General features: G+C 35.6%; 1 protein-coding gene across 1 annotated transcript; it reads right to left on the bottom strand.

Annotated features, from left to right (window-relative positions):
- Positions 1-4,315: 4,315 nt before the first annotated feature.
- On the bottom strand, positions 4,316-9,083 carry LOC132099100 (potassium voltage-gated channel subfamily A member 1-like). The gene is made up of 2 exons (XM_059505546.1): positions 8,876-9,083; positions 4,316-8,019 (listed from the first exon to the last, which is right to left on the bottom strand). Exon 2 carries the CDS (start codon positions 7,855-7,857, stop codon positions 6,376-6,378), a length of 1,482 nt encoding a protein of 493 aa, XP_059361529.1. The 5' UTR covers positions 7,858-8,019; positions 8,876-9,083; the 3' UTR covers positions 4,316-6,375.
- Positions 9,084-15,280: the final 6,197 nt, after the last annotated feature.

Genomic DNA, 15,280 nt, shown 5'->3' with positions numbered 1-15,280 from the left:
TTGACACACTGTTTTCCTATTTAATGTTGTTCAGTTGCTTTGATACAATCTTTTTTGTTTAAAGTGCTATTGTGACGAGTGGGGCGGGGCCGAGGGACATGGGAGCGAGGCCGGGGGAGTGATTGGAGATGAACTACACCTGTTCGTCCCACCGGTCTCGAGGCCCATGGAGGAGATGGAAGGATATAAAACTGGAGCGACGACAGTGAAGGACGAGAGAGGACCAGGCCTGGGCTTTTAGTTGTGTTTTGGTTTTTATTTTATGCGCACCAGTCGTCCGTGAGGGGCTGGTGCGCTGTTTTGTGTTTATTTTGTTATTAAAATGTTTTTGATTGTCCGCCGGTTCCCGCCTCCTTCTTCCGGATGAATATGAAGGTTGATATCGTTACAGCTATATAAATAAAGGTGACTTGACTTGACTAAATAACAAGCATGAAAATCTGCCTGCCACCATCTAAGAAAAATTACAACATTCAAAATGAGAAATGCTTGTAGATTCTTTTGGATCCTAAGGTTAATTTCTTCTTAAAATACTGAAGGCTTTTTTCGCATTGCAGGAAAGTTTAATTGCTCTCAAAATGAATATGAATATTTTATAACCTGATGAATCAAAGTGGAAACAGAACACCAGCTTCACATCTTTACATGTAAAAAAAGTTGAATTTCACATTTCATCTTACTTTCTCATCTGTCACATTGTGACACACACACACACACACACACACACACACACACACACTCATATATATATATATATATATATATATATATATATATATATATATATATATATATATATATATGATTATGTATATATTTGTATATATGTATACATTTGTATATATATATATATATATATATATATATATATATACATATACACACATTTTAAAACATTTTTACATATATATTTACATTTAGTAGAAAAAAATATAGAAGATATAAGAAACAGTTGTGTATCATTGTAATTTTTGCGCACAATTGCCAAAAATTTTACTCACAATTATACGAAAATAAAGGTCACAAGAATAAATGTTCATGAAAAGTAAAATTTAACCCATCTAACTCATCCATGCACAGCGGTCATCATATGAAACTCCTAATAGCAGACTTGCTAACTCCACAGAACTCAACAGTCAGGTGACATCAGAATAAAGTCACAGTATATACAGCCTGTCCCTCAGTAGATCCAGTGTGATAACATGAACATAGGCCATGGAAAATGAAACCTGAGGAGCTATTGAAAGCTATGTGTGTCAGAGTGTAGAGGTCTTTTTTGACGTACTTTTAGGTTCCTCTTGGACTATAACTGCGCTTAAAAGCTGTGAATGGAACCATGTGTAAAAACACAAATTTCAATGTTTAATGTAACGTAATTAAAAGCATTATCTTACAAGGTTGTGACCTAACATGTTCTTTGTCTGGCCCAGATGAGCTTTGATAACAGTATTTGGATACTGTAGGGTGAGACGAGTAGAGTTCCACTGCTTGAATCAAATCCAGCCCATTGGTTCCATCAATCAATCAATCCACCAGTTGTTGTCAGATTAGATTAGGTGAGAGGGAAGCTCTGGGGACAAAGCCCATTCAAAGGGGTTTGGTTTCACAAAGAACAGCTCACTGATTTCCACCCCAAACAATGGAGAAATGGAAGAGCTGTCAATAATTGAACAGACTGGTGGCATTACGCAACAGGCCTTACGAGTAGGTTGCCAGAGGAAATGGCAGTGAAGCAAAAGATAGGATGACCCAGGGAACTGGCACCTGGGAATGTGTGGGAAGAAGGTCTGTGGAAAGATTTCTAACGCGTAAAACGATGCATCCTGTCACGAAGGTCATTACACTGCTTTCTGTATCTCTGTTATTTCACAAGTAAAGCCATCCGTAAATGTGTGCTCCCCCTGCTGTGCCTCCCCATGTGCGAGCATATGTCGGCATAAAAGATGTCTTATTTTTAGTCTAGTCTACAATAACTCCCAGAATGCCTGTGGTAAAGAGCACAGCAGCTTTTAATCAGTGCGTTTGTGTTAGGTTGTGCATCTCGGGCCATATGTGCATGAACGTACATGCTCGTTCTCCCCTGTAGGCGTGCAGGCTGTGGCTGAATCACTAGCTCTTCACTCCCTCTACTCTTTTTTACCTACGTCTCTTTCTTTTTTCAATCTCATTTTTATTCTCTCTCTCACCCAGTCTCTTCAGGTCTGTATATTTTTCCCTGCTTCTCTCCTCCCACGCCAACCTTATATGCACTGAGCTCAAGGCTTTGCCAAACCATCCTGCTTCTCAAGCCATGTGCATGCATAAACACCTCAATGGAAAATACACACCAGATCACATGTAATGGCTATTAAAAATCAAAATAATAAGTCGAAAGTTATTACTCTTTGCATATTCCCTTTGCATGTGATGCTTTAATGTAATGAATATATTAAGGCTTTATAATGCCAAATTTCTAATTGCAATAAGGCGAAGATAGGACTGCCATTATTTTAGTGGATAAGCATATAATCAATTAATCAATATTTGTTGAAAAGTATGTAATCATTAGAGTTAAATTATTTATGTGTGTGCACACATATGAGTTTGTATGAGTATTGTCTGTCTTAATGTGAAAAGTAGGACATTTTTCAAATCAAATGTTTGTACTGTACCAAATATCGCTTGTACAACTCAGAGTTCATCATAGATACATTTCTTCAAAGCATAGTAGTACATTTTTTTTTCAAAAATAGATGCTTTCAAATGGGCAATTCCAAATATATTTGATTGGATATTTTTATGCCGTTGTTACTCAACTTTAAAAGCTAATGGTTATTGCAATTGTCAAAAACAAACAAACAAGAAAATATTATATATATATATATATATATATATATATATATATATATATATATATATATATATATTATATATATATTTTTTTTTTTATTACTATTATTTATTTTATTTATTTATTTTTTTACAAAACAGCACAAGATATTCTCAAGTTACACTGTTTGATGAATGAATCTCCTGCTTACATCATACATAAATCTGCACTTTATTGTTTATGATGAGATAAATACACTCAGCAAGCATGCACTGAACAAAACTCCGGTGTTTCAGTGATGACTCATCTAAACGCCTCTGATTGGCTGCTGCGGTCAACAGATTTGTGTGTGATAGGTTACAACACACAACACTGTGAAAACACGGGAAAAGATTAATGTTGCAGCAGATCTTAATTTAATGGTGCCTTCAAAACTTTTCATTTCATTTTCATTTTATTCGCGACTGCCGAAATGGATTTAGTTTACCTGCAGCAGCATTTTTTTACATGTGTGTTGCCCTGGTTTCTATAAGCAGAAACGCTGATATTACTTAACTGATAGGCGACAATGAACTGGGACGAGCCATTATTTAAAACTGTAATTTCTCTCGATTTACAAATCTTTGTGAACATTTGGGACAATGTAAGTACACAACTGCATGCAATATATAACAATGTGCAAGTGGTTTTTAGATATTTTATTACAAAAATCTCACATACAGTAGTGTGCCATTAGTGTTTTATTTGTTTGCTTGTTATTTTTAAAATGTTGTGACCCCATTTCCAGTTTTATGTACTTTCATAGGTGAGCTATTGAATTCAAATGGAACAGAAATAACAAGTCCTTGATGAGGCAAGATGAGGATTTTAATAAGATTTATCAATCAATGTGAATCCTTGAAGCTTCTCAGTTATCCTAAAGACTGAGTTGAAATGAATTTAGAAAAACATTCTTTAAAAACTGTAAGAAAAAAAATAACTTAAAATGGTGACATCATAGAATGCACCTTATCAGTCTAAAAATAACACATATTAAAACTATGCCAACCACCACCAAAAAAAAATAAATTAAATAAGTGTATCATAATGTTTTGAACACAATTCAATTATTTGATTATTTAATAAAAAATAAAAATAAAAAAAATAAGAAAAGGAAAAGCTTTCCCAGCATTTGCATGATTCATGTCAGAGCAACGTAAGCCCAGAGCTGCATGCATGCATAATATCAAAGTGCTTTAGTTGAATTTATGGCATAAAACTCATATGACAAGCCCAACATGAAAACCAGGCCCTGTTATAAAAAAATTAATAATAATAATACTGAAATTTACTTTTAATACAGAAATACATTTCCATTCACTCATTTATACCAAACTCTTTCATCTTCAAAAAAAAAAAAAAAGAAAAAAAGAAAAAATGATGCTAACAACAATGAAACCTAATTGAAAATACACAAGATATTCCCCACACATGATAATGGTTCAGAACCCTTTTTTTTTTTTTTTAAATGTCTGGTTATATTGTTACTATTTCATTCCAGTCTGTTTCTCAGTTATATAGAATTTGATTTACTGTAACAATTTATTGATTATTTTAGCACTAAAATGTTTATTTTCATCTTTATAACATACATAAATTACCTTTACAACTATATTTGGTCCACTGTTTTTATTGTATTCTATTCGTTTCACATAAAAGTGTTTCTCAAACTGTAGACATCCACAATCTAATAAATAAACATCACTCTGGCATGTATTTCTTTTATACAGAACTGTATAAACACATTGTAAAAATATATTTCCTTAAAGATGGTTTATTTTTTTTAAATCTCTTTTTAATTTATCTATTTATTTTGCTGGCAAAGCACCACAGTTGTGATGTTTATTATTTAAGTGAATATTATAAACGCCCCAAAGAACGAATTAAAGGGTTGAAAAACATCTATGCTGGTTAAGATGCTGTCCTGCAAATACACACACATCCTTAACATGGACAAATCAACAATTTTTTAAATGTATTCTTTATTTTACCTTTCATTCTTTTAGTCATTCTTGTTGCAAAACCTATAAATACATAAATTCTCATTAAAGTGCATTAGGTTTCTGATAGACAACATTTACACTCAAATTAAAGGTATTCTTTTTAGATCTCAAACTCACATTGTTACGGTTATTAAACGTAATGACAGTTTCTACCAATTACAGTCCCTGATGCAGACTTGTGCATATTATATAGTACTATTAGCGCTTGTGCTTAGCATCACTTTCTGGACTTTTATTTTTTCATAGTTTTATAGAATTTTATTTTGAAATAAGGTGTTTCACCTTCATTGCATACTCACTCCCCCATCAGACACTCCCCAAATCCCCTCCCACACTCACCACATAATTTGACAGGATATGAAGTTTGAATTCACAACGATACTATGCATGACCACACTGAGGTAGATCCAAATCAACCAATGAAAAAAACACTATTACAAAAGAATACATAAAGATGTTCCAAAACACACACACACACACACTGCATGTTCACATTTCTTTTAAAGCAATGCCTGATCCAGCGAGATGAACTTCTATTGTATGTACAAGAAAGTTTCCTGAAATTCATTCCCAGTGGCTCTGGAATATCCCTCAGCGCATAATGTGTGATTAAATATGCAAATGTTTTACAGTAACTATTGCATGTTGAGACACTCTGTGCCAGTTAGAGGACTGAAGGCACTATTAAATTATTCATTTAAATAATAATTATTAAATATGCAATTAAATGTATTAAGCATAACATATAATTAAATATAATAATTACAGTTATTTAATATAGATAAATAGATCTTATGATTAATTAAGCGTAGAATTGAATATGTACATTTAAAAAGATTTCACAAATGAAGTCATACCTTTAAAATGTAATACTGCCTGGAACTGATTTGTTTTTTAAAGATGATAAAGAAAGTTGTGCTTTTATTGGGTAGTGGTCGTAATTCAGTTATACTGTCGGCTTGGCTGTATGTGATAAAGTTCATATTGACGTCGTGTATTGATTAAAGCAGGATACATAGTACCCTATCAAACAGACCTCAGCGTTTCATAAAACATGCCATGATCTGCATAGCTGATCAACATTCAGTTTGTATATGGTTTACAATAGCCTACAGTGAGCAAATAAACAAGTAAATAAATAAATAGTCAACACAATGGTACAAAAAAGTATTAGTTCTTCATGCTGATCTTAATTTTTCAAAGTCACTGAATAACAGATATTATTATGCGATAAGGTGCATTGCAAAATGTAAATTTTATTTATTTATGCAACTATTCTAACCTTCCCAAGTACATATAGTAGTTATTCTGACTTTTAATTACTTAATATTTGGTATCCATAGGCAGATTTTAGACCACCATTCTTCAGACAGAATAAAAGCAACTCTCGCGGACTTGAGATAAAATAAATGCAATGAAATAGCACATTATCAGAGGCCCTGTTAAAGCACTCTTATATATGAATAGACTATACTGTATTTACAGTCTGGGCATCCTATAATGGCCTAGAACCATGTTGGAAATCTATACATCTGTGAGACGCTTCCCCATATTTACACAATTCTGATTCGCAACTGTGCAGTTCCCAGTTCGCAGGTTTGCCTCGCGAAAATTATCGATGCTGTTATTGAGGTCGTCATCGATCTCCATGTATTCTGACTTGCTGACGACAGACGAGCTGCGACGACTGGAGTTAGAATCGGACGCGATGTTCGGATCGCTCACCTTGAGGAGCTGTGCCTGTTCATCACCTTCGGTTTCTCTGTGATAGAAATAGTTAAAGTTGGACACAATCACAGGCACTGGAAGTGCAATTGTTAGCACTCCGGCAATGGCACATAGAGAGCCTACTATCTTGCCCCCGATAGTAACGGGGTACATGTCTCCATAACCCACGGTCGTCATCGAAACAACCGCCCACCAGAAGGCGTCTGGGATACTTGTGAAGAACGAAACCTTTTCATCAGCCTCAGCGAAATACACTGCACTGGAAAACAAGATGACTCCGATGAAAAGAAAAAAGATGAGAAGACCCAGCTCGCGCATGCTGGCTTTCAAAGTCTGGCCCAAGATCTGAAGCCCCTTGGAGTGTCTGGACAGCTTAAATATCCGAAACACCCTGACCAAGCGGATAACCCTGAGAATGGCCAGAGATGTGGCCTGCTCTCCTCCACCCTTTGCCTCCTTTCCACCCTCGGAGTCCTCCGCCATCTCTGTTCCAAGTGTTATGAAATATGGAATGATTGAAACCATATCGATCGTGTTCATCATGTTTTTGAAGAAGGCTGGTTTACTTGGGCAAGCGAAAAAACGGACAATCAACTCAAAAGTGAACCAGATGATGCAAAGTGTCTCCACAACAAAAAACGGGTCGGTAAGAATATTGTGTTTGAAGTAGAATGTGCTGTTGCCTATCACCTGGAGCCGTCCGTGTGGATCTTCTTTCAACTCTGGTAAAGTCTCCAAACAAAATATCACAATAGAAATGAGAATAACCATGACGGACACTATCGCGATTCCTCTAGCAGGGCCTGAGCTCTCGGGATACTCGAATAGCAGCCAAACCTGTCTCTGAAACTCATTCTCCGGCAGGGGACGCTCTTCTTCACGAATAAATCCCTCATCCTCTCGAAATTTTTCCATGGCTTCTTCTCCAAGCTCATAGAACTTAATTTCTTCTGAGAACATATCCAAAGGTACATTGACGGGTCTTCTTAACCTTCCCCCTGACTGATAGTAGTAGAGGATCGCATCAAAGCTCGGACGGTTTCTGTCAAAGAAGTATTCGTTCCTTAAAGGGTCAAAGTAGCGCATCCTTTTCTTGGGGTTGCCCAGTAGTGTGTCAGGGAACTGGGCGAGCGTCTTGAGTTGTGTCTCAAAGCGCAGCCCTGAGATGTTGATAACAACTCGCTCGCAGCACTCGGGGGAATACTGCGAGTCCTGCGGATGCCCCTGCAGAGTGGAGGATGTTTCATCCATGTTATCTCCAGCAACCACCACAGTCATCCTGGAGATCAATGGCAGTGGATGTTCAGTTGAGTTGAGTACGCATCCAACGCCCTGCAGTTTGAACAGTCAACGACCCAATAAGACATCCAGCCTCATGTTCCACCAAACATCGACCATCTCCATGTCAAGTAGAGATTTGCGCCTACTTTGTGTCCTCACCTAGTCAACCAGAAAATAAGGGGAGTAATGAGATACCTCAGATACCATGAGGGAAAAGAAATATGTCCTACCTGCACACACACACACACGTATCAACAGGGATGCAATAAGACATGTAATTTCTACTGGAGCCAAGGATCCAAATATATATTTTGAATCATATTGCTTTTGGAATTCAAAAGCAGAGCAAAAATTAGGTTTTTCAGAACACAAAGTTCCCAAAAGGACTATTGAGATTGCCAGTAAGATGAAATCAGATTTTAAACTCCAGTGTTATGCAAATTTCTAGGCAAGATAATCCAGTACAATTGCATGTAATGTTCTCGTTGACTGCACAGTAATATCAAATAGGATTCTAAGGATCAGATATGATCTGATTGGCTCAGATGAATTTGAATTGAATGGCTTGCTTTTCAAATATATTTACAAGCTTTGGAAGCAGTGTCCTGAAAGCAGTCAAAAACATATCCTCTCGTAAATGAATATATGCTCTTGGTATATCTGTTAAAACATAAATGCCACTGTTTAAGGTTCTGCTGTATCTTAAACATTATTATTATTAATATTATGCAATATAAATCTAAATAAATACAGGTTGATGACAAATAAAAAAAAAAGTAAAATAAAATAAAAAATACAAAAAATAATGTATGGTTCGTGTGCACCAAATATTATAATTATCATAATGAATAATAATTTAATTATTTATTAATTCATTTTATTTACATTTTGCGAGATCTCAGCAGATATCAAGACACTATTTGCCAATATGAACATGCATGTATAACGCAAATAATGAGAGTGATACCAATTGATGGCAATGGGGATGTTATAAAATGACTGTCTTTGTACTTACGTGGGCAGTCAGATTGAGAAGCAGTGCAGGAAAGATCTGTGCAGAATCTCCTGTCTGTTATTAAGACAAATCTCACATTACAGCCTCACATTCATACAGCAAGAATATAATACATCCACGATACGCATCCCACTAGCCGTCAGACCATAGCAAACTTGCGGTGCTCCTCAAACCTGCGCCGCAGAACAGCAGAGACACACAGAGAGAGAGAGAGAGAGAGAGAGGGTGAGAGAGAGAGAGAGAGAGAGAGAGGGTGAGAGAGAGAGAGAGAGAGAGAGAGAGAAAGAGAGAGAGGGAGGGTGAGAGAGAGAGAGAGAGAGAGAGAGAGAGAGAGAGTGGGTGAGTGGGTGAGTGGATGTGTAATGCGCATTGCAGACAGACTCCAGCATGTTGCCAAATGTCTTTTTCCACACATCTGATGGAGACACTAAAGCTGAAGGAGATTTTTTATTTAAATGGTATTTTTGTATTTAAATTGTATTTTTTTATGTAATTTTTTACATAATGGCATTTATGCTCAAAATATAGTTCTCCAAAATATACTTTAAAACTGTTCAGTAAATATATGTGTATTATTATATTTTTGATATTCAGCAAAGATCATTTAATGTATTTCTTTATTATTTCTTTTTAATTTGAGGGACGTGAGACATGCTCTTGGCATTGCTTTGAAATATATTGTATTGTAAAAACTTTCACAAAGGTCACACTGCAGTAAAGAGTAAAAAACACGTTCCTGTTTTATCTGGCATTGACATGCTTCCTCTAAGAATCATAAATCTAGTGTCATTTTGCTGCATGACCTTTCATGAAGTACAATAACGTGTTTTTACAGGGTTCAACCTGAAACGCTAAATCCTGCCCCCCTCCATCAAAAACTATTTCAGTTATTAATAGAAGTGGGGGGGGGGCATAACTAAATTTAGAATCAGGAATACTCCTCTCATGATAGTGTTAGCCTACACAAAACAAATTCTTTAGAGTATTTCTTGTGTGTTAAACCTGCTGATGTGGACTCTGCTTTTCGCCTAGCAACAGTCACTAGCGTACCACACGCCTCTGACAGCCCCATTCCTCATTTCATTTCAAGGATCCTCCGCAGAGCTCATTTCGAAAGGGTAATAACATTTACGTGAACGCTCTTGAAGAATCTCGATTATGGGTCGTTTGCAAATTCCCACAGATCCCTTCACATGAATAAGACCTGCGAGCAGCAGTTAGCTTCTCCGCATTCATTTGAGCAGAACAACAGCTGAGGAGAGGTGCAGTCTTACAGTATGAATGTAGCACCCCTCCTCCACTCTCATTCATGAATGCACTGGGCCATTATATAACACTGGTGCTCTATTTAAAAGAGCCGTAGCAATGAAGATGGGAAGGAGACTCACGCGGTGCCCTTCAAGATGAACGCTGGAGCCCTTGGGGCTGTTGGGTCAGACCGTGCTATTATTAGCTGTGTCAGACCATAACCAATGGAAATGGAGAAGAACTGACAGATGTGTGTGTGTGTGTGTGTGTGTGTGTGTTCATTGGTAATGTGCATTTGTGTGTGTATATGATGATTGCATCATAAAGCACACATCAGACAGATTTACTGCACTGCACCATTCTGCATTAAACGCAAAGACACATCATTTATCTCATTTTCTACAACGTATTGAAATCAGTTTCTAACCTATTACTGCTAAGCTGAGAATACGTATTTGACTTAACAGAGTCTAAAAATGTTGTCAGTGGGTTTATTTTTAGCTCTTGTGTCTCCTGGGTTCCCACTGAAATTTTAAAGTCCTGTTAATACAAGAATATGCGTTATCATATTAAATTTTTTTTATACTTCCTCATGCATTTTTAATCATCTCTGTTTGTAGAGGCTTTTTTTTCCCCACAACAACTAACACAATTTTAAGCCACCCAAATTGTGTGGAAGGTTGAGGGATTATTTGATGCACAGACTTCACAACATGATCTCCGTAAACAGTGTTAATGGTTTATTTTTAAGTTTTAAGTAAAAACTTTTTAACTTCCAAAGTTGGTCTTTTTCATACAATCTGTATGGTCAGAAGCTGAATGCTCTCTCCACCTTCACCCACGCCTAGTTCCAATTAAGAAATTCATTATACAGCGTCCCCTTTCAAAAACAGTCATCACTTTTATATTCAGCAACACCGTCTTAAATCACAGTTCATGTCAACAATTAAATCCAGCATTCAAATTCAAAAATATTCAAACTTAAATGGCTCTAACACTGTTTGTTAAACATGTTTAGGGAACTGCAGGATTTATTGAGTTCATTTATTTTAGAAGCACATTTGTACTAGTCATAATTCATTTGAATTATTAAAGATTATATTTAATTGTTGACTGTTGCCATAATTCTCTCTGGCTGCATAAATATGCCGAAATATAGACACAGCCTGAATGAACCAAATTGGCCTCATGTGTTCTACGTGTAATTTTACTAGGCCTATAAAGATTCAAAATGAAAAAGAAATATGAAATTGCCCCATACATTCAATTTATTCTGACTAAAATCATGTAAAGTCAAATCAAGTCATTGTAATGGTGACTCAATGCTCACAAGAATGAACTTTGCAGGAGAACACAAAGGCACAATTAACCAGAACTGGATAAAAGACTCAATTCACACAGAGATTCTGTATTTGAGTTTCTATCAAATCAAGGCTGGTGGAATAAGTGCTTTTCAATAAGTAATTAATATTGACCGTAATTAAGGGTCTATAGAGTATCTTCCATCTAAAGTGAGTCAGCCACAACATTCTACTATGTACATACTGTAAATGGACCAAGGTGGACATATTCAGACATATTTGCACAAAATCTGCACACTTGCAACATGTTACGGTCATTAACTCTTAGAGTAAATTCTGTTCAACTGGTGAGCAGAAGTTTCCGAGGTCTGACAGAAACTTTGTATTCAGCTTTGGAAACACCTTGACATCACTTCCTGTGACCTACCTTTTCCCTCAAACAATTGAAATTTTCACTAAACGTAAAGAGATGCCAATGCTATTTCATGACCAATTTGTACGTATTTTACGAGGTGGCTAATTCGTATGAATTGGTACGACCTCACTCTTACAATTTTTGTACGATTTGTCTAGACCCCAGTGACGGGTAGGTTTAGGGGAAGGGTTAGGTCTAGGTCATATATTTATTTATAAATTAAAAAATCTATCTATATATTTTCTCCACAACTTATAGCCAGGTGCAAAATCGAAGCATTTTAACTTGTTAAAGGTTTAAAATGTTTTGTACATGTTGCTGTAATGACAGATCTTGTACAAGTCTTACTGTAAATGCCTTTTGTAGAACTGCTTATAGCTGAGTAACTTCACACTTTTATTGATCTGAAGAGAACGAACACTGAACTGACTTGAGCAACATTTTGACACTAGTCTTTTAAAGGTGCTTTACAGCCAAATTTCAACTGTCTCCATAGCTGATTTTCCATAATTGATTTTCTGTTTATCACTGTGAAACTGCCTTGAAACAATCTATATTGTATTAGGTGACTCGACTAAATGTAGGAGATCAGGCATAAATAGTATTCAAAGAGATTTATTGCATACATTCTGTAAATGTATGATTCAAATATATATATTCAGTTATAGATTACCTCAGATATACAACATACTCTCTATGACAACATTAAAATGACTGTATACCATACATTTACACCATAAACCAGACACTTAATTCATCACCCTGCTGGGTAAGAAGACTAGACAGAGGACATCACTAGACATTTTAGCAGACTCCTCCATTTTAGCAAACTCACTTAAGGTCGCTGATGTATTTTAAACGATAAATGGCTAATGATTCAATACAGAAGCAGGAAGAACATATCATCAGACAATAGTAAGTACAGGAACTACTCATACACATCATACTGGACACATCAGACACCTTTGTACAGTGTTAACAAAGTGCTAAGGCTCTTCAGATGGACCCCAGCTGCACCATACGCACACACATGCAGTATGAGAAAACACAGATCTGACGCATTTGTAACTCGACACCATGTCCTAACCAGACGCGGCATGTCATACTCACTATATCTGTTTTTTTTATTTGTTCTGCATCATGCAGGGTGGACCCACCCACAGTGAAATCTCATTGGTTCAATATTCTGCTTTCACATAAACATCGAATATGTTCTGATTGGTTGCGAACTGCATTGTGCCGTGCAGCATTCTTGCTTTCAGCGGAAACAGAAAAATATGTTAAGTTGCACAGTGTTTTTTTATCAGGCGCTAATTTTTGGGTGAATTAAACAAGATCTGATCATTGCCATGTGGGTTTATGCTAATCCATTCAATAAATGTTAACCTTTATCAACAGAATTTGTAGCATCATTTTTATTATCACAGAAAAAAAAGATCTAGGCTAACGTTTTTCAATGGATGTAAATTGGGACCATTTTTGGAAGATTTAAAAGCAAAAATGTAAATATTATAAATTTATACACTAGTATTCACTAGTTAGTTATGACAAATAAGGTTCAGGATTGAATATAACTTTACAAATTAGCTTTTTTACTCTAAAATCATGCCTGTACTATTGAGTGTGTATTTTAACAGTTATGGATATGCATCGTTTACTGCCATTGTAAGTGCTTTATTGTAACCCAGAAGAAGTTGTGTGTGTGGTAATCAACATTATGCTACAAGTGCGGTAAACTGGGTTTAACTTGTACCGAACCCAAATATTTATTTAACTGCAAAAGAGTGAGTTCATGAAATAAGGGATTATTTTTTGTTGCACAAATGCCAAAATGTTGATGTAAAGAGACTTTAAACTGGCATTGCTGAAAAGTTGAAACATGAGGATCAATCCTTTAGAAACACAGGATGTTACATGAGCATAAATGAAGAATATTACAATCCCAGGAAGACTTTGAGTGCAATACATTCATATTACAAAAGAAATCAGTGACATCATAATCTCAATATACAGATTCTAGAATGGATAGCAATTTCAGTCGTGTTCTCTGATGATATGACACATGATATAAGGCACTAGTAAAGAAATATATTGACATGAACAGCCATTTAACATCATGTGCAAAGCAACAGTGATATTTCGGTCATTGTATTCATACAATTTATCATGCATTATTGCTTACTACGAACAAACAACAGACACATACGGTACTAAACTGTGCAACACCGCCTGTTTTATAATTTCTCACAATGGTTTCATAAATACATGATCAGCTTATGTAATGGAGTGTTTGAGAATATATTTCCCTGCTTTGAATATATACCACTTCATTTATAAGTTGGCATTAAAGGAACATGAAATGCACATACAGTTGCGCTTCTTGCTTTGCACACGATTAGGCAACAGTGTAGTTTCATGTGCGAGTACACGCAGTTGACCGTCAGCAGAGATATGATGCAACATCTATGAACTATCTAGCATAGAAATCACATGTGTGGATATCAGGGATGTGTATGGAATGATATGAGCATTATGAATGGCGCGCCACATTTGAAGAATCATGGCATGATGTGATAATGTGTTAATATGTGATGCTCTTCAAAACTGTCAAAATATCAATGCCAGCAGCATCCATAACCGTGAGACCGTGGTAATTGTGATATTTTTTACATTTTCCTTTCTTCAAACTGTTGCAAATCAACATGCCTTTTTTAAGATACACAATTTATTTAACAAGATGATCATATTGCAGTCTAAAGCAAATTATATTAAATCACTTTACCTCAAATAAGAGCTCACTTCAAAGTAACTGTATTGTTGTATTGTATTGTTGTCATGTTATCTTATTTAAACCATTTTTATTAGTTAATGAGTTCAACAGCTAGAAGTTAACTTTTTATTTTTGAAGAAATAATGTTCATTATCAATTAAAAAGCCATTTAATTTCTTCAAATTTCTTATCCAGTGTTATACAGTACCTCACAGCTATAACAGAATCATGTTTGCTAGCTGCCAGATGCAGTGTTAGCATCTGTTCTCATGTTAGCTTAAACAACAAATTAGCCTGGTTTGAATTCAAGTCATCAAAATGTCATAAAATATTGTATGTCCAAAGACATCAGTTAAATACCCCACAATTGAAAAACAGTCACAGCAGACTAAATCACTTTTCTGAGTTATTCAGAAAATTATTATTATTGAGTTATTATTGTCTGTCATATTGTGAACCAGTAGCAATGTCCAGTTTAGATGCAGAGAACAGGTGACACATGTGTCTTTAACTTGTAAATGAAATGAAATCATGGAAATAACAAAATAATATATAAGGCGCAGAACTTTAATTTGACATGATGCAGATAATAATATACTGTTTATGTAAAGTCAAGATTTCAGGAGTCAAAATGTCCTTGCAAACATGCATGAAATAATTACTCATTTAAA

This window comes from Carassius carassius, chromosome 22 (genome assembly GCF_963082965.1).
Source record: "Carassius carassius chromosome 22, fCarCar2.1, whole genome shotgun sequence".
In the NCBI taxonomy this organism is placed as follows: domain Eukaryota; kingdom Metazoa; phylum Chordata; class Actinopteri; order Cypriniformes; family Cyprinidae; genus Carassius; species Carassius carassius.
The sequence above is the reverse complement of the archived record's forward strand: the minus strand, read 5'-3'. Positions and strand labels throughout refer to the sequence as shown.

What these genes read in the sequence shown, in the direction of transcription:
- LOC132099100 (XM_059505546.1), bottom strand. Translation starts at nt 7,857, where the DNA reads ATGACTGTGGTGGTTGCTGGAGATAACATGGATGAAACATCCTCCACT.